At 43.6% G+C, this 18,260-nt stretch overlaps 1 protein-coding gene across 4 annotated transcripts in view; it reads left to right on the top strand.

Moving 5' to 3' along the window:
• The window catches only part of Atp8b4 (ATPase phospholipid transporting 8B4 (putative)), a 142,443-nt gene that overhangs the window by 113,919 nt on the left and 10,264 nt on the right, over window positions 1-18,260 (top strand). For 3 of the 4 annotated variants that reach the window (XM_069988390.1, XM_069988391.1, XM_069988393.1), the window contains 5 exons: window positions 536-686; window positions 3,984-4,167; window positions 5,268-5,491; window positions 14,243-14,326; window positions 16,882-17,127. In XM_069988390.1, coding sequence (XP_069844491.1) covers window positions 536-686; window positions 3,984-4,167; window positions 5,268-5,491; window positions 14,243-14,326; window positions 16,882-17,127 — 889 coding nt within the window. The remainder of the gene's footprint in view (window positions 1-535; window positions 687-3,983; window positions 4,168-5,267; window positions 5,492-14,242; window positions 14,327-16,881; window positions 17,128-18,260) is intronic. The other variant, XM_069988392.1, reaches the window with a different exon arrangement.

Raw genomic sequence — 18,260 nt, forward strand, 5'->3', positions numbered from 1 at the left:
TAACCATGAAAAAGCTGGAAGTGGAGCTGTGGCTCAAGTGGTAGAGCACCAGCCTTGAGTGAAAAAGCTCAAAGATAGTGCTCAGATTCTGAGTTCAATCCCTAGTATGTACACACACACACACACACACACACACACACACACACACACACACACACACACACACACACACACAAATACAAATGTGTTTCTCAGAGGACTGCTATTTTAAGACAGTTTAGATGTACAACAAATCTACCAAGCTTCCCTAGTTAAACCCAGCTCAAAATGGTGATAACTTGTCAGGTAATATAAAACAATGGAGAAGATTCTGTGTTCATTTTGTTTCCCCCACTTATATCCTGGAAGATAGACATCTGCTCCAGCCTCCCTCCCCCATCACCTAGCACTAACTGCCCAGGTGACTTGCTCACACTGGATCTTGTGCCAAGCTGTGTTTGAATAGCAGGAAAATGAGAATTTGCCTCTGGAGTTGTAGATAGGCTCTATGTACTTTGTCACAGTGTTTTCTTTCTTCTTGCCCTTGTTCTTTAAGGACAGCGAAGGAACTTTTGTTTGGACGCAGCCAGCACATTTTGGATAGCCAGGTACTTTGTGAAAAGCAGCAGCCACTAGAACTGAAATCTGTCGCAGCAGAAGACAGTGTAATGGGAGATTATGCCTTAGTCATAAATGGCCACAGTTTGGTGAGTTCGCTTCAGGCTTTTGTCCTTTCTTTTACTTTATCCCCATAATCATCTCTTTTGTGTTGTCATAATGAGAACTGTGTGTGTGTGTGTGAGCGTGTTTCTCAAATGACACTAGGAGAAATAAGCCATACACAACCGTTTCCTGTTTGCAAAGGAAAAAGGAAACCTCTAATATATATTTCATACATTATTGTTTAAACCGTCACAGCAAAGAGAGAGTCTGAAGAAATACTGTATTCACAGAGTATCAATCTTGTCCAAATGACTGCAAAGCACTTAGCCATATTATTTAAGTGCTTTTCCAAGGATGGGGGAGTGTCACCGCTTGGTGTTATTTAATTAAAGTAAATGCAACTGGATGGATGAATTGCAATTACTGCTCTTGCTAATGTCTGTGATTTGCACAGCATAGCCTGACCTTCATATAATTACCACACCAAATTATTGCCATTCAGATACCTCTGGTGGTTTTTTTCTAAATAGCAGCATTTTGTAGCCAGGCCAAACAATTTGCTTTGATTAGGAAATCTGGTTTTTGTCATAATAGAATAAACTTGCATTGTACTTTTAATGTAGTTCAGGTTCCAAGTCTTGAACAAAAAAAAAATCAAAACACTCCTCTTGGTTTCTAATTTAGAATACAAAAGGTCCGATTGCACTCCAGTGAAATTATCATTTATGTGTACAAAGAACTAATCTCACATCTTTCTTTGGCTTTGATGATTCTTTTTTCAACTTTGGGGAAAAAAAATAAAATGTTTCTTCTTGTAGAAAATTTCTTAGAGGACAAAAGAAGTTGGATGTGAGTATATTGTATTTTTCCCCCTCCCTTGTGATCATCTGTCTGCTAGCTCTTAGAGCTCAGAGTTCTCCAGCTGGACTGCAGACCTAACATGTTGCCTTCTACACCATGGAAAGTTACAGAGCGTCTCTGCAGGCCAAGCTCCGTTGAAAGTTTGTCCAGATGACACGAACTTCTCCCTTGCTCAGATGAACAGCAACTGAGCATTCGAAGGCTGTCATCTGGGATTTACAACTAGAAGCCTCCAGGCTGAGCTGCCCAGAGACAGCAATATAGACAAGAGCCCTAATAGGCTGGGTTTGACCTCAGGCTCAAGGAAAGCCATGTGTTGGTAGGGTGGACAGTCAGGTGATAACTTATCCTTTCTCTCATCTCTGTCTCTCTGTCTCTACCTCAATCTCTCTCTCCCTCTCTCTCATCTCTAGCTGTCTTTCTCTCAAATCTGTCTCTCAGTCTCTGTCTCCCTCTCTGTCTCTGTCTCTGTCTTTCTCAAGGTGCTAAATCGATGCTTTGCAGGACTACTCCCTTAGCTTCAAATCCTGATGCGAAAGGTCTCTTCCCATGTAAGGAAATCAACTGTTTCTGCAAGTATGGTTAGAATTTTTTTTGTTGTTTTATTTCAAATGGTGACTCTATAATTGGCCCAGATCCTGATGCTTTGTAATGTAATTGGACCTCTCTTTCTCCAAGTCTGACTCTAGTTTTCTTTTTTTACTTATTGATCCTCAAGAAGAAAGAGTAGAGAGCCCCCTGGCCATGCTAAATAACGCAGCCAGTTCAGGAAGGCTCAGTACAATTTGAGACTTCTGAATCGGTATTTCCTCTGGGAATAGGCTTGGATATGAGAATTTTCTAGAGTATGTTTTCTTTATATTCAGCCACCCAGTTGTTTCATTAGCACTTATTAAGCATGTCTAGATCACAGTGCAAAAGCCCGAGGTTAAAGATAGGAGTTGGAATCCTTGGCCTGGCAATTGCTGTCCACTGGTATGAAAATCATTATAAAAGAGGAATGGCTACAATGCTCTGTGTCTGCTTAGAGAAAGACAAATCTCATTTCGTAGAGTGAACAGAGAAAGCTTTCTGGAGCAAGTGATGTTTGCAAATAGAAATAACAATAAGAATAAAAGCACCAAAGCAAAATAAACCATATTAAATCATGGGAAACAAGCGAGTTGGTGACATGTGAATGATGAATGGACTTAAAATGGCCGGGTTCAGAAGATAAGACTCACAAGTATAGGCAGCTGGCTGAGAGTGTTTGCTTGAAGATTCACTTAGAGATGTTTGAGTGGAGTTCTGTTAACTCCTCTTAATGTCTTCATTTGAAAGTATATAAGAAAGCTGGGCATCAATAGTGCGTGCTTCTAATCTTAGCTACTTGTGAGGCTGAGATCAGGCTCTCCAGGCATCTCCAGGATCGAGGCTATCCTGGACAGAAAAGTTCCCAAGACTCCAAGCTAGACATGGCGGCATGCATCCTTCATCCCACTGATGGAAACTTAAACGTAGGGGTTTTTTTCCTCCAACATGTGCTCACGTGGGAAGCAAGAACCTATCCTAAAATTAATCAGTGAGAAACAGGGCTGGAGCAATGACTTACATGGCCAAGTATCAGCCTAAGAAGCATGGGGCCTGGAGTTCAAACTCCCGGCCTAGTACTGCCCCCTCCCAAGACAGATAGCATGACATGTTTTCTAGAAAAAGAATTACATGGTTACATGGGAAGGGATTATATTGTTTTTCAGCATTTCCTTAGCATATCTAACTGTTCTATGCACTTGGACTTAGCCAGGGTCCAACTGGGTGGGAAGTCTGCTTGAGATGCAGGATGCACGGCCTGCTTTTTTAAGCCTCACCTGGTATCGGCCATGGTACTCTTCAAGGAACAATGTGCATCTGATCTGCTGTGCATCTTGCCTGCAATTAACAAGCACAACAAACGCTACAACACAAAAACAACAACAAATCCCATCACAAACAACAGCCCAGTAACCATCACTTGTAGTTCCTTCTAAACAGTGAGATCTTTTCTTGCTTATTCAAAGATTATTATTTAAAAATTCCTTCGTGTTGACTAGGAGTTTTATACTCATTTCTTTATTTGATTTTGTGATTCTGGGTCAATAATTTAAAAAAAAAAAAAAAAGACATGTAAGCTATGTGCTGGTGGCTCACACCTGTAATCCTAGCTACTCAGGCAGCTGAGATCCGAGGATTGGAAACCAGTCTGAAAGTCCATGAGGCTCATCTCCAATTAGTCATCAAAAACCTGGAAGTAGAGCTCAAATGATAAAGCACCAACCTTGAGGGAAATAGCTAAGGGACAAGCATCTAGGCCTTGAGATCAAGCCTGAGCGCGCGTGCGCGTGCACGCGCGCACACACACACACACACACACACACACACACACACTCCCCCCCCCCCCCCGGATTACAGCTGTCACATATTGTGATATGTTCTTTCCTGGATTTTGTTTTTCAATGACACAGGCCTATGCACTAGAAAGTGACATGAAGAATGGTCTCTTGGAGCTTGCCTGCATGTGTAGGGCTGTGGTTTGCTGCAGAGTTACACCACTCCAGAAAGCCCAAGTAGTGGAGCTGGTAAAGAAGTACAGAAATGCCGTGACCTTGGCCATCGGCGATGGAGCCAACGATGTCAGCATGATTAAAAGTAAGCAGATAATGCTATGTCATGGACACTTTTTATCCAGTGTCATCTGGCCCTGCAGTGATTATTACCTTGATTATTGACTCATTAAAGTCAATGAGGTGAATCTCTCTTTCTCTCTCTCTCACATACACACACAAGTAAGTGAGTATTTTCTCTGTCCAGCATGCTACTTACATGGAGTCTGTGGGTTCAGAATTTGGTAGTGTGTCATATACACCATATTGATTTTGCTGTGCTTCCCCGGTCCTGGGGTTTGAACTCAGGGCCTGGGGACTGCCCCTAAGCTTCTTTTGCTCAAGGCAAGTGCTCTACCTCTTGAGCCACACCTCTACTTCTGGCTTTTGGCTGGTTTATTGGAGATGAGAGCATCATGGACTTTCTTACCTGGGCTGGCCTCGAGCCACAATCTTCAGAAGTCAGCCTCCTAAATAGCTAGGATTACAGAAATGAGCCACCTGTGCCTGGCTTGCTCTTCTCTTTAATTAAATCCTTTGTGTATTTTTAGGCTAGAAAAATGCCCTGAGTCAGCTGAGTATTTGGGGGCATAAAAGCAGCCATGTGGTTAAGAGAACCGGAGGTAAATAACAACATGTGGGTGCCACTTAGAAATAGAGTTCATGTAAGTTACTGAACTTTCCTGAATCCAATTTCTCTCTTATGTAAAACTAGGGTAAACAACTACTGTATTTCATGAATATATGTAAAAAAAACCCAACCAGAGTTGCTGTAGTTAGAAGGTTTCAATAAATAAATGTCCGAAAAGAGAAATATTAAGTTCCCCAAAGATATTAACAGCCAGACACTAGTAGCTCATGTCTGTAATCCTAGCTATTCAAGAGGGTGAGATCTGAGGATTGTGGTTTAAAGCCTGCCTCTGACAGGAAGGTCTGTTAAGACTCTTCTCTCCAATTAAGTATGGAAAAGCCAGAAGCAGAGCTGCGATTCAAGTAGTTGTAGAGCACTAGTCTTGAGCAAAAAAGCTAAGGGATAGAGCCAAAGTTCTTGAGTTCAAAGCCCAATACTGGAAACAAAGAAACAAAAGAAGGAAGGATATTGTATCTTTGTTCTGGGACCCAAACTTTTCCTCTTTTGCGTCATAGGTGCTCATATTGGCGTTGGCATCAGCGGCCAGGAAGGACTGCAAGCTGTCTTAGCCAGTGACTATTCATTTGCACAGTTCCGGTATCTCCAAAGGCTCCTGTTCGTTCACGGAAGGTGGTCCTACTTCCGGATGTGCAAGTTCCTATGCTATTTCTTCTACAAGAACTTTGCGTTCACACTTGTGCATTTCTGGTTTGGTTTCTTCTGTGGATTCTCAGCACAGGTGGGTAAAAGGTACTTAGATCTCTTATATCAGATTTCATGACTAACAAATGATTCTTTTTCATGGCTCTTTATGAATGAAGAACATTTTTCTATGACTGATACAAGGGACAGTATTAGAAATGTGTAATTGATAGCTGACTTGAGCTGTGATCCAGCCCAAGAAGAAGAAGAAAAAAATATATATATAACAATAAGAAATGTTGAGGTATCTTTTATGGAAAGATTAGTCACTTGAACACGTTGAATGTGCCTGATTTGAGAGTAAACATATTTTCAATCGGAGAGAACTCAAAGCTGTGTTGATAGCAGCTTTTCAGCTAAAAGTTGGTCTGTGTAATGTAGGTAGCCAATAAGTAATTTAGCAAATTAGTATATTTGGCATCCTACTTTTATATCTACAAGTAGTGATTTTAATCAGATGTATAAATTCTATACATTTTACTCTTCCTCCTCACTTTTTATGGTTTTCATGTTAACACTTCACATCTTGTTATAATTTGTATCTTGTAACAGATTGTTGTAGTTTTCATTTTCTTTAAAAAGTTTTGCCTTTTGACCATTATACTAGAGATATAATTGAGTTACCTATCATTGTTTTGGATTCAACAGTGTACTTCTCAGGAGTTTTTCGTTTCCTATGTTTTTGCATTACTAATCAGTAACCACTTCTTTTCGCTTGACCTGCCGTAGCATTTCTGGTAAGCAGGTCTAGTGGTGATCCATACTCAGCTCTTGTTTGAGATAGACTTCATCATCATTTTTGAAAGACAAGGCTACTGGGTATATGAGTATTCTGATTGCTAAGGTTTTTTTTTTTTCTTTCAAGATTATGAATGACTTGTTTCTGCCGAGGAATCCACTACAATACTCAGCAGGGGTGTCCTTATTTTTGATTCACCTTCTCTTGCTCATTTCAACGTTGTGTTTAACCTTTTATTTGTCCCCAAACCCAGGGCCTCATGCATGCTAAGACATACTTTGCACTTGAGCTTTACCTTAAACCCTTTAACATTTAACAATTTGTGCTGTGCCTTGGTGTGGGTTCCCTTGGATTCATCTTCTTTGATGTTCTCTGAGATTCCTAAATTGGGCTTTCTATTTCCTTCCCCAGGGATGGAAAGTTCTCTGCTGATAGGGTTTGTCTTCTGACCATTTGTTTCTACTCCTCGGATGCTTAATAATGCATCAGTCGTGCTGCCTGATGCCGGGTCAAGCTAGCTTGAAGACTTATGCTATCCTTACTCATTATATTTCCCTCTTGCCAACCAGTACAGCATCAGGTTGGGTAACTGATTTCTAGTGCCCTACCTTTGAGTCTCCTGAAAATTCCAGTTTGTGGTTCAAGTTTTTAGGAGTTTTTGTTTGGCCTTTCCATTTAGCCAATGCAAGGCCAGCACAGAGACTTTCCCTCTAGTGTCTTTCTGCACGAACACGGTCTTTCTGTCACATCCAGGACTTAGGCCTGGGCTGCCGTTTGGTCTTACCTTGACATCAGTGATAGTGTTTTAGAGTCAGTGAGATTGGATATTATTGTTACCCAAACTTATTCGGTATGTTACACTATTGTATTTCCCAAGCAATAGGCATAGTGTCCTGTAAGTCAGGGGCCATAGGAAGCCCTCTTTAGGAAGTTCTGTAACAGGCATTTCTACAGCGACGATTTCAAAACATGACAGTGGCTTGCTGTTTATCCTAGTTCCAATGTTTGAAAAGCAATCAACAGACAAAGCACGAAGAATACAGTCCCCATAGGAACAGGCTATTTATACTCGTTTCTTTCCAATACATTTTCATCTTTAATTCTGGTCCAAGGGATAAAAACAGCTTTGTTTTATATACCAAAGTAAGAGGTTTACATTTAGACTACTGATAAGTCTTTTCCATTATCTTCAAAGTTTTCACTGGATTATAAAAATATTTACATGTGAGCCTGTGCTGGTGGCTCAGATTGGAGAATTGCGGTTTGAAGCTAGTCGGTCAGGGAAGTCCACGAGACTCTTAATTGTCCTACCCAAACTGCTGGAAGTGGATGTGTGGCTCAAGTGGTAGAGTACCAGCCTTGAGCAATATAACTCAGGGAGACTGCCCTGAGTTCCTGCCCTAGGACCAGTCGGCGTGCATGCATGTGTGCATGCACACATACACACACACACACACACATATACACACAAACACATACAAGGTCCATGTAACTTTAAATCATCCAGAAATAACTGCTGAGAACCCCTCAAAACTATAACTGGATTTGTCCCCCAAACCATGTGTTAGTGATGAGACTTTCTTAAGCCTTGATCACTTGTAGTCTTTTAAAGCAAGATGGTCCCTGGAAGCCTTTACACATCCTGCCATCTCTCTAAATTGCTTCAGTGAAGTTGAATACTCTTAAGGTGAAAGAGAGCCAGTAGGAGTAATAGCTCCCAGCCCCAGCAGACTGAATGAACTGCACGCATCTCTTGAGAGGCCATTCGTGATTAGGCTTAATCTTCAGTCACTTTATTTGTCCCATCCTGACAGGAGGGAAGACTTGGCATATACATTCCCTGTCAGCTCTCTACATGACCCAGTATTCTTCCCTGCGCCTCTCAACAGATTGCTTTGAAGCAAACCCCTCTTACAGCCGAAACCAGCAGCCCAAATGTACAGACTGTTTCTTTACCCACAATGTCGGCTTTGAACCGCTACCAGTTTTAATTCTTTTAATGAAGTGACGCATGCTGTTTCTTGACTGCCTCCACCTGTTTTGTTTGCTGCCTGTGGGGTAGGAGACTTGGCTGTCTCAGGTGGTGGTGGGGGAATGCAGGCTGGGTACTTTGTTCTGGTTCATTCAGTACCCCTCTTCCCTTGTGACTGATTTGAGACACACTGGAAAAGACATTTTCCTGGGAGGGAATAGACTCTTTGTTTGCTTGGTGAGAACCGTTTGGAGTGTAGAGAACAAGGAGTGTAGGTCTTGCTGGAGCCTAGAATCATTGCTCTGGCGAGGAGTCTCAGAGGTAGTCAATGCAGCTTTTGATTTTATAGAGAAGGAACCCGAGTATCCCAAGAGCTGAGAACCAGTGGTGAGCATAACTGAAACTCAGAACTCTCTCATCTGGGGGCTGGAGGTGTGGCGTAAGTAGTAAACCTGCGTAGCAAGCACTAGGCCCTTATTTCAAACCCCATTACCACCAAATCCGGTTTCTCTTTTAGTGCTCTGTCTACTCTGCTTGATAAGAGACTGCTCAGTTTAACATGAACTGAGACAAACTAAGCTATAGCCTTTAAATTTTTCCCTTTTTAAACACCCCCAGATCAATAAACGTTTGCTTTATTTGAAATCTGAAGGCGAAACATCCAGAAACACGCAGTCTCCCCTATGACTTCGCAAAGGAAAATGGACCCTCTCATCTAGAGAGGGCAAATGTCTCAGGTAGTAACTTCCACAGCTTAGACATGAGGTTAGATTTTCCCCCTGAATGAACGGCCTTCTACCATCATCGACAAGCCAGAGGGCAGCTTCTACCAGCAAATACTCCAGCTGCCCTGCCTCTGAGGTATATTAAATACAGTCTGTCCTGAGGAGATTTCCAACCAGATTTCTGACCCAGAGAAGTTTGGACAGAGGTCAGATGTGTTCTCCATATTGAACCATGGGTTCCTTTTCCTGGACACACTCGATCCAATCGATTCTTGAAGACTTCATGATTTCCATGCAGTCTACTGCAGGTCTGTGCTCACAATTCTTACCTGTAACCTATTTCAGAAGTTAACTCTGTCTTCAGGAGTTGTAATAAAGATGAGCTATTCCCTGCCCAAGATAAGAGCCAGAAAAAATATAAATCGAAGCCCTATTTAGGAAATTTTCATTTCAAACTATGCAACTACTGGCATAGAATGCTTGTGAGATGCTATTATCTGGTGACAATTTATCATTGTCAGCGAGATACAGAGCTGTGTATTTAAAAAAAAATTTCTGAAATGATATGGAAGCAATTATTTTGTCAAGGCTGGAAAAAAGTTTAGCTCTGTCAAACAATATCAGAAAACTCCCAGTGAAAAGTCCAGAAAGAGCGAGACGAATCTCAAGGCTCTAATGCCATTATGGGCCCAGTTACCTGTGATTCTGTTTCTCTCCCTGGCAGGGTAGCTCTTCCTGTTTGCCTTCCAGATGTTCTATGTGGAAAAGCCAGTGTGGGGCTGGGTCTACTGGCGTGGCTGTTCTTTCCAGATCTCTCTGGTGGGTTTCTGCTAATTACATAAATGAAGGACATATGTGCTAAAGCCAAACACCTCATCTGTATTCCACAAATGTGTTTTCTTTAAATGACAATTTTTTTTTAAGGCCAGAAAAAAAAGTCATCATAGAGAGAGATTTCTTTTGCCATGCACAGCAAAATGAGGGCTTTGTATCTCCACGGTGGTGTTTTGTTCTTTTACTTTGTCTAAGCTGGCTGATAGGGACGCTACATTGCTCCTGTGGGTGCAGGAGGGGCGTGCTTTAAAGAGGAAAGGAGAGAAGCTGCACACAGCTCTCCTCTTCCCTTTATTTCTAGTCTGGGAAAGATGCTTCCAGGAAGATTAGTGGCCACTCATGGGAGCATGGCCTTTCTCCTTCAGTTTAAAAAAGAACAGAAATTCACAAGGGGAGCCAGAAATCTTGGAGTCAGAAACAGTCTAGCTGCCTAAAGGAGTTGAGGGAGCTGGGAGGGAGGGAGGGAGGGAGGGAGGGAGGGAGGGAGGGAGAGAGAGAGAGAGAGAGAGAGAGAGAGAGAGAGAGAGAGAGAGAGAGAGAGAGAGAGAGAGAGTGTGTGTGTGTACAATTTGCAGCACTCAAAATCAGAGCATGAACATGGAGCCAATCTGAAAGAAAAAGGAGAAGGTAATGGAATGTAGATTTGTTCATTTTTTTTTGGGGGGGGGGAGGGTTCCGGTCATGGATCCTGAACTCTGGGCCTGGGCACTGTCCCTCAGCTCTTCAGCTCAAGGCTAGCTCTCTACCACTGGAGCCACAGCGCCACTTCCGGCTTTTTCCTTTTTGCTTATGTGGTGCTGAGGAATCGAACCCAGGGCCTCAGGCATGCAAAGCAAGCACTCTACCACGGAGCCATCTTCCCAGCCTCTTGTTCATTCTTTAATAGCTGATTTCATTTTTTGCTGTTTTAGTGTTTTTTTTCAGCCTTATTTCCTGGTTCTGACACAGTTCCTGGAGCCAGTTTAATTTTGATATGCTTTCTAATACCCCAGCCATACCCTTAAGAAACTTGAGAAATGAATACCTTGGGGTAAAAGTATTCTAGGCAGAGATGAACGGGAATGTCCTGAGGGAGAATAGAACCTGGGAAGCTGGAGAATCTTGGTATTGAACGGGCTGAGAGCATGGTGGAGGTGAGGTTACTATAGAGGCCGTGAACGATGAAGAGTGTGGCTGTATTCCAAGGGGAACGGGAAGCCATGGAGGTTTTAACCCATGTGAAGTGTTAATGCCAAAAACAATCCCAGCCTGTAAAAGTTGTATTTATTATTTGTTCTCAAGTATTATTTGTTCCAAGGAACAACAGCATTCCATCCCACTTCAGTCATGTTTGGAGTGCAGACGTGATCTTTAGATTTAAAGAGGCAAAGAATTAGGGTGGGGCAAAATGTATTCATAGGTAAACATTGTCTCCGTTATGAGTATGGCTCTGTTGATCGTTTTATCAGTTCTTTATTTTGGGAGGGGTACCAGAGAAGTCATTATTGCTGTCCTGGAGAGGTTCTGATATTCTCTTCCTTCCTAGAAGTTTCCTCTATCCTTCCTTGTAGATATGGTATGGGTGAGTTCTATTCTTCCTGGATTACCTAGATGAGGACAGATGTTCTTCAGCAAAATTAGCTTTTAAGAGCAGATTATTTCAAAGCCTCATCTGTCAATATGTATCGTTTTAGAAATGAAAGTAGAGCAAGCCTCGTACTCAGGAGGCTGAGATCTGAGGATTTTGGTTCAAAGCCAGCAAGAAAGTCTGTGAGATGTTATCCCCCAACTACCAAAAAAGCTGGAAGTGGAGCTGTGGCTCAAATGGTAAAGCAACAGCCTCTAACACACAAGCTCAGGGATAGCACCCAAGCCCAGCTCACTCCCCAGGTCCAGCCCCTTCCCCTCCCCCCCAAAAGAAAGAGGGGGGAAAGTTTAAATACTGACTTAGTGACTAATTAAAAATGATGAACTCAAGTTTATTTTGAAAAGTTACTGCATTTTTATAGGGAAAAAAAAAAAAACAAGTCCACAAGAAAGATGCCAATGCTCTATACTTTTGGAAAACTACTTGGCATTGTAAAAGACAACTGGGTTACATTTCTGCTTCTGCTTTCAGTCAGCTGCGTAGTACAGGTTATGCGCACTCCTGAGAGAATGAGTTGAAGGGCAAATAAACACTTGGTTAGTATTATTATGAAAATAGCTGTGATACTATGGATTGCCTGCAAGGTCCCCGAGCCATAGTGAGACACCTGTATGGAGATGTCTGTAGTGAGAAGGGTCATCGGAGTCTTCTAATCTTAATGGACTTGGTCTGTGCCCCAGCCCCATCTGTCAATTGAGAAGTATTAATAGTATTCTCCTCCCTGATTGGTTGGAATTCAATGAGTTCATATCTAAAATACTTCAAAGGCACAGAATAAGTCTTCAGTAAATACTAGCTTTTTTCTTTTTTCTTCTTGTGGCTCTGAGTGGAAGCAAACATCTCTTCCAATAAATTGGAAAAACTCACGGATCCTGAATCCTGACTTGTACTTCTTGTCCTGTCTTGCTTCAGTTGTGAGATTAGGCTTCAACTCTGGGTGCCAGTTGATAAAGGCTACTGTCAGGTCATTAGAGGTTTCAGTTTGTGATAGGAGGCGCTCTTGGCCAAACTCTTTGCTACTGGAGAGTTTGGTATGTTACAGTTTCCCAGATTCCTTCTTCTTCTCTTGTTGATCGCGGTTAACCCGGGCAATATTTTTCTTTGTCTTTTGGCTTACAGCTGTAGATCTCTTCTTTTGTTGTTGATGGGGTGGCTGTAGGGCTTGAACTCAGGGCCTGGGTGCTGTCCTTGAGCTCTTTCACGCTTTCTCGGAGTCACAGCCCCACTTCTGGTCTTCTGGTGGTTCACTGGAGATAAGAGTCTTACAGACTTTCCTGCCTGGGCTGGCTTTGAACTGCCATCTTCAGAGCTCATCCTCCTGAGTAGCTAGGATTACAGATGTGAGCCACTGGCATCTAGCATGTTTAAAAGTTATTATAAAGTTGATGTATAGGAGGGTTACTGGTTGGCAAGTTAGGTTGTTTTTGGCAAATGTTACCCCTTCCTTCTCTGTCTCTCCAACCCCTATCTTCAAGATCCCTATTTTTTGTTGTTGTTGGTCATGGGGCTTGAACTCTGGGCCTGGATGCTGTCCCTGAGCTCTTTAGCTCAAGGCGAGTGCTCTGCCACTTGAGCCATAGCACCACTTCACGTTTTCTTGTGGTTATTTGGAGATAAGAATCTCATGGACTTTCCTGCCTAGGCTGGCTTTGAACCATGATGCTCAGATCTCAACCCCTTGAGTAGCTAGGATTACAGGCATGAGCCACGGGGGCCTGGCTCCCTTCTTTTTATTTTATTCTTAGGATTTTTCATATAATTGAATGATTCATATCTTACTTTTAGTATTCTGTCATACCACTACACCACAGTATCTCTCTCCATTCCTCTCCTGATGGATGTTTTTGGTTTTAGACTCTTATGGCCAATGTTGCTCTGTTATTTTTTATGTACTGTATGTATCCTGATACCCAGAAGTAGACATTTCTCAACACAGATGTCTAGACGTTGAGTTGGACATATTCTCTCAAGAGGAGGAGGCCATCGGGACTGATGGACAGGGGCCGGTGGCCTCTGGGCAACAGGCTTGAACCTGGATGGTTGTGATAGTCTGAGCCCTGGAGTCTGGGTGTGTTGAGGATCTACAGAAGACAGCCGAGAGTTGCAACTCTCAGCTCTGGGCCAGGACCCCAGGGTAGCATATTGGCAGTTGGGGTAGGACAGCTGGCTGGCCTAGAAAACACTAGGGCTTCATCCCATCCTTGGCATTTGGTGAAATATAAGGAGGAGAAAGGTAACATCACACTAATCTTGAAAGTGTTGGTGGAGTTTTTAATCCTCCTTGTGAGCTTGACAGGTAATTCCCCACTATCTTGTGAGCTCTCCGATACCTCGCTGACATGCTTTTCCTCAAGCTTTCTTTCATTGGAAAGCTGGTCTCAAACTTGCCTCCCAAGTGCTGGGATTACAGGTGTGAACCACCGTGCCTTCCTTAAAGCTTGATATCCATTGTCCTCCTCATCGGTCACTGCATTCCATCCATCTGGCTGCCTTGCTGCTTTCATACTGAATGCTTTCTTCTTTTAGGCATGTTTCTTAAGACGATCCCCAGGAACATGCCTAAAATATTGAAAGCCTAGAGAATGAGACAGAACCCACCACAAGGGTCTGGGTCTTTCATGTGGCCAGCATTGTCTTAGGTGTATACGTGCATCATCTCCTCTCCCCTGCCATTCTATGGGAAGGAGATGAACACTCCTTTCAGAGAAAGAAGATGGAAATTTAGATAAATCTAGCATTATACGAAGAAGCCGAATACAGGAGAGAACTCCCATCCGTCTGGCTCCAGAAGCTAACATCCGTTTACTTTAGAAATTTGCCTTCTTTAACCCTAGGGGAGAATGTTCTCACTGACATGGATGGTGTTGCTCACTGATGTTATTTCTTTTCAGACTGTTTATGACCAGTGGTTTATCACCCTTTTTAACATTGTCTACACATCGTTACCGGTGCTCGCCATGGGGATTTTTGACCAGGTATGTGCGTGTCTCTATCTTTACATCTTTATAAACCTGTTAGTTGTTTTGGGCTCCTACAGAGAAGACAAGATTCATAGAAAGAGCCCTAGAGAGACAGATGTTTTAACAGTGGTTGCATTAGTGACAGATTCTTTCAGACACCCCTCTCCTGCCATCTGCTCCCCAAAAGGGTCCTCTGGTCATTTTGGCTTCTCTCTTCATGGAAATTCATACCCCACATTGTTGAGGGAGAGGCCCTGAGCAAGTCCCCCCGGGAATTCGTGTCTCTAGTTTCCTCACAGCCTAGCATTTCCCAAGGTTTTATGATTTATACTTTCTTTTTCATATGGCAACTATTAAAATGCCTGTGAAGCCAAGTACTGGTGGGTCATGCCTGTAATCCTAGCTACTTGGGAGACTGAGGTCAGGGAGGACCACAGTTAGAAGACCAGCCCCAGGGAAGAAAAGTTCCGAAGACTCCTTCTCAACCGAGTTAGATGGGGTGGCACACACCTGTTACGCCAGTCCAGACAGCCTGCTGGGAGGATCAGGACACCTAGTTGGCTGGCCATGGCAGAACTTGAGATCCTGTTTCAGACACATCTGGCAAAATCAGGGCTGAAGGTGTGGCTCCGTGGTAAGAATGCCTGCATAATAGTATCAAGCTCTGAGTTCAAACCACAGTACCACCAAAACAACAACAATGCTACCATTGTCTCTGAAGGTTTGCCGTGTACTTTGTTTTGGAGGGGGGTGGGGGGACGGGGGAGACAGAAAATCAGGGAATGAGGTAGCGATACAGAAGGCCAGTGCGAACAGTAAGATATGCATGGCCAGCACAAGCCCTGGAATTGCCCGAGTCGGGGAAGGGAGGGGATCCAGCAGAGTGCTGGTGGCTGCCTGGCACCAGTGGTGCTTTGCCAGGGGGTGGGGGTGGATCTGGCTGTCCCTGGGGAAATGGCAGGCTAGCCAGTGGCGTTTCCGTGGCACAACACAATGTGTTATTTTAAAACGTGTGGGATTTTTTTTTTGGGGGGGGGTGGGGGTGAGAGAAGTATTTTTAAGGAGACCAGAGTTTACCCGCACTGTTCTCAGGCCTACCCATTTGGTAGGCCTCCATTTCTGGCTGGAAGCCATCTATTGCAAAATGTAAATCTTCACATTATGAGTTCCCTCCCTCCTCACATCCCGCTGGCTCTGCAGGCCACTGTACGGCTCCCTTCTCCTGTGTAAAAAGGGCAGCTGGTGGAGGGCGTATTGTGTGGAAGTCTACAAAAAGGAACTTCTGGAAGACCTTAGATGTAAAGGATTAAGCACGTTCACTTCCAAGTGACCGTGTTTACAAGCGTTCCTTTTCTTGGTGCTTTGTCGCTTCCTTGAATGTGGAATAAAATAATAACAATGAAGCCTGTTTCTGGGAAAACATGGTTATTGTGCAATTCCAGGAGAAAAAAAAAAGAGTAATAAGACTCATTATTGCCATGTCTGCTGCTCTCCTTTCCCTGCTTTTGTCAATTCTGGCCTTTGAACAGATCCCAGGATGAGGGAGTGCTGGGCGGGGAGGGCTTTGGTACTCAGCTCTGGGAGCGGAGCTTTGGAGGTTCAAATCGATGTCCTCCCACCACACAGCTGATAAGTGACAGAACTAAACCTCAAGCCAGGCTCTTGCCTTCGGACTTGCTATATTCCTACACTGTCATGAGTATCACATTAGCTTAAGTTTTGGCTGTGGAGGCATGGGTTATGACTTAAGATGTAGCACAAGAATGTGTCTCCTCTGCCCAGTCTTTCTGATGTTCCTAGCGGCGGACTCTTGTTCTTTTTGGTTCTTGGTGTTTGGCTGTGGTGCTCCCAGCTGGCTACTGACAAAATTGAGAATCATGGGTTGGGTCCCAGACATTCATGTGCACACCAAGCCTGAATCACTTTAGTTTTTTCCCCCCGGGAACTGCTTGGTGCTAAACGTGCAGTTTTCCATTTCTTTGTCCTAAATCTTTCTCAGTGGCTTCTGAATCCTTGGTAAAGCACTTTGATCCTAAATGTTTGGTGTTGTTTTCCTCCTTCCCTTCAATTCCCCACTCCCTCTTTCTGTGCTCCTTTCCTGCTTCCCTAACTCAACCTCTGCCTCAGGTTGGAGTTCCTGGTTAGCCAGTTCTGATGCTGTGGCTCTCTGCTGCCACCTCCTGGTCACTACCGCCCACTGCGTTGGCCATGATCTCTTGGTCCAAAGGGGACAACAGGCTTGGTTGGGATCGCTGGAGCCTGAATTCCTCCAAAGGGTCTGTAGCCACAGTGGCCTGCCGGGAAGTGTAGAGAAGAAAGTTGGATTCGAATTCCAAGATCTAGGTTCAAGTCAAGTCCAGCCTCTTGCTGTTTAAGATCTATGTGGACCAAGTCCAATCTCCCCTGAAGCCACAAGTTCCTTCCCTATAAACAAAACAAAACAACAAATAAAACACCTCTGTGTTTACCGTGGGAAAGAGCAGGACACAACGGGCAGGCTAAGATGGTAGGATATTGAGTCTCTCTGACTTTTCCTCCACTCTTCTCTCCTGAAATTATACTGTTCACAGGACGTGAATGACCAGAACAGCATGGACTGTCCCCAGCTCTATGAACCTGGCCAGCTGAACCTCCTTTTTAACAAGCGTAAATTTTTCATCTGTGTGGCCCATGGCATCTACACCTCGCTAGTTCTTTTCTTCATCCCCTATGGGGCCTTGTACAATATGGCTGCGGAAGATGGGCAACATATGGCCGACTACCAGTCCTTTGCTGTGACCATGGCCACTTCCTTGGTTGTTGTGGTCAGCGTGCAGGTAATGCAGCTGCTGAAAGTACCTTAAGGGCTCAAAGCTGGCGAAATTCCCAGTGATTGTTACATGGATTTTTTTCCTGCTGGGGGGGGGGGAAGGGGAGGAGATGATCTTAAAAGAATACTAGGATTTTCCTTTACACATTTTGAGACTTAAAAAAAAACAAAACCATGAAGCTATAGTATAAATGACCAGATTTGGGAGGTGTCTATAACCGTCATGTCTGTAGGAATGTCACAGTCACCTCTTCAGGGCGGATGTAAAGAGAAATACTATAGGAGTATTTCCTTCTTGTGCTTGACAAAACACACACACTCTAAAGCCAGGTGCCAGTGCCTCACACCTGTCATCCTTGCTACTCAGGAGGCTGAGATCTGAGGATTGTGGTTTGATGCCAGTCAGGGCAGAAAAGTACCCGTGAGACTCTTTATCTCCAATGATAACCACTCAAAAACTGGAAGTGGCATTGTGGTTCAAAGTGGTAGAGTGCTAGCCTTGAGCAAAAGAGGCTCAGGAACAGTACCCAGGCCAAGCCCTGAGTTCAATGCCACATGACCGAAAAAAAACAAAAAGCAACTCCCTCCCCAAAAAATTAGTGATACTAGAAAGAGAAAAAAATTGCTAGGATTTATGAATAATAACTTTAGGCTTTAAAGTAAGATCTAAAGTTTATTTGATACTATACTTCCTTGGATTCTGTGTCCTAATCACAAAGTTAGAGCAATTTTTCCAGTAGGGATGATTGCTGCTCCACAGACCTTCTTTCATGGGTATTGTAGAGTTGTGTTTCAATTCCCTTTTGAATGCCAGTGGTGGTCAGTACCATTCTATGCCAAGTTGAGAGGTCAAAGCAAACTTTTGGTAGTACCTGTAGCAGGCGTTGTAGCCTATTTTATTTGTTGGCTTCTGATTGTTGAACAAACTCTTAAGAATCAGTGGAGCTCTTCCTTGATACGAGGGTGCATTTCTGGTTCTCTACATTCTCCTCAAGGGGAGACACGTGTGTGTGTGTGTGTGTGTGTGTGTGTGTGTGTGTGTGTGTGTGTGTGTGTGTGTGTGTGTGTGTGTGTGTGTGTGTGTGTGTGTGTGTGTGTGTGTGTGTGTGTGTGTGTGTGTGTGTGTGTGTGTACGTACGT

Source organism: Dipodomys merriami, unplaced genomic scaffold (genome assembly GCF_024711535.1).
Source record: "Dipodomys merriami isolate MVZ:Mamm:240054 unplaced genomic scaffold, mDipMer1.0.p SCAF_357, whole genome shotgun sequence".
NCBI lineage: Eukaryota > Metazoa > Chordata > Mammalia > Rodentia > Heteromyidae > Dipodomys > Dipodomys merriami.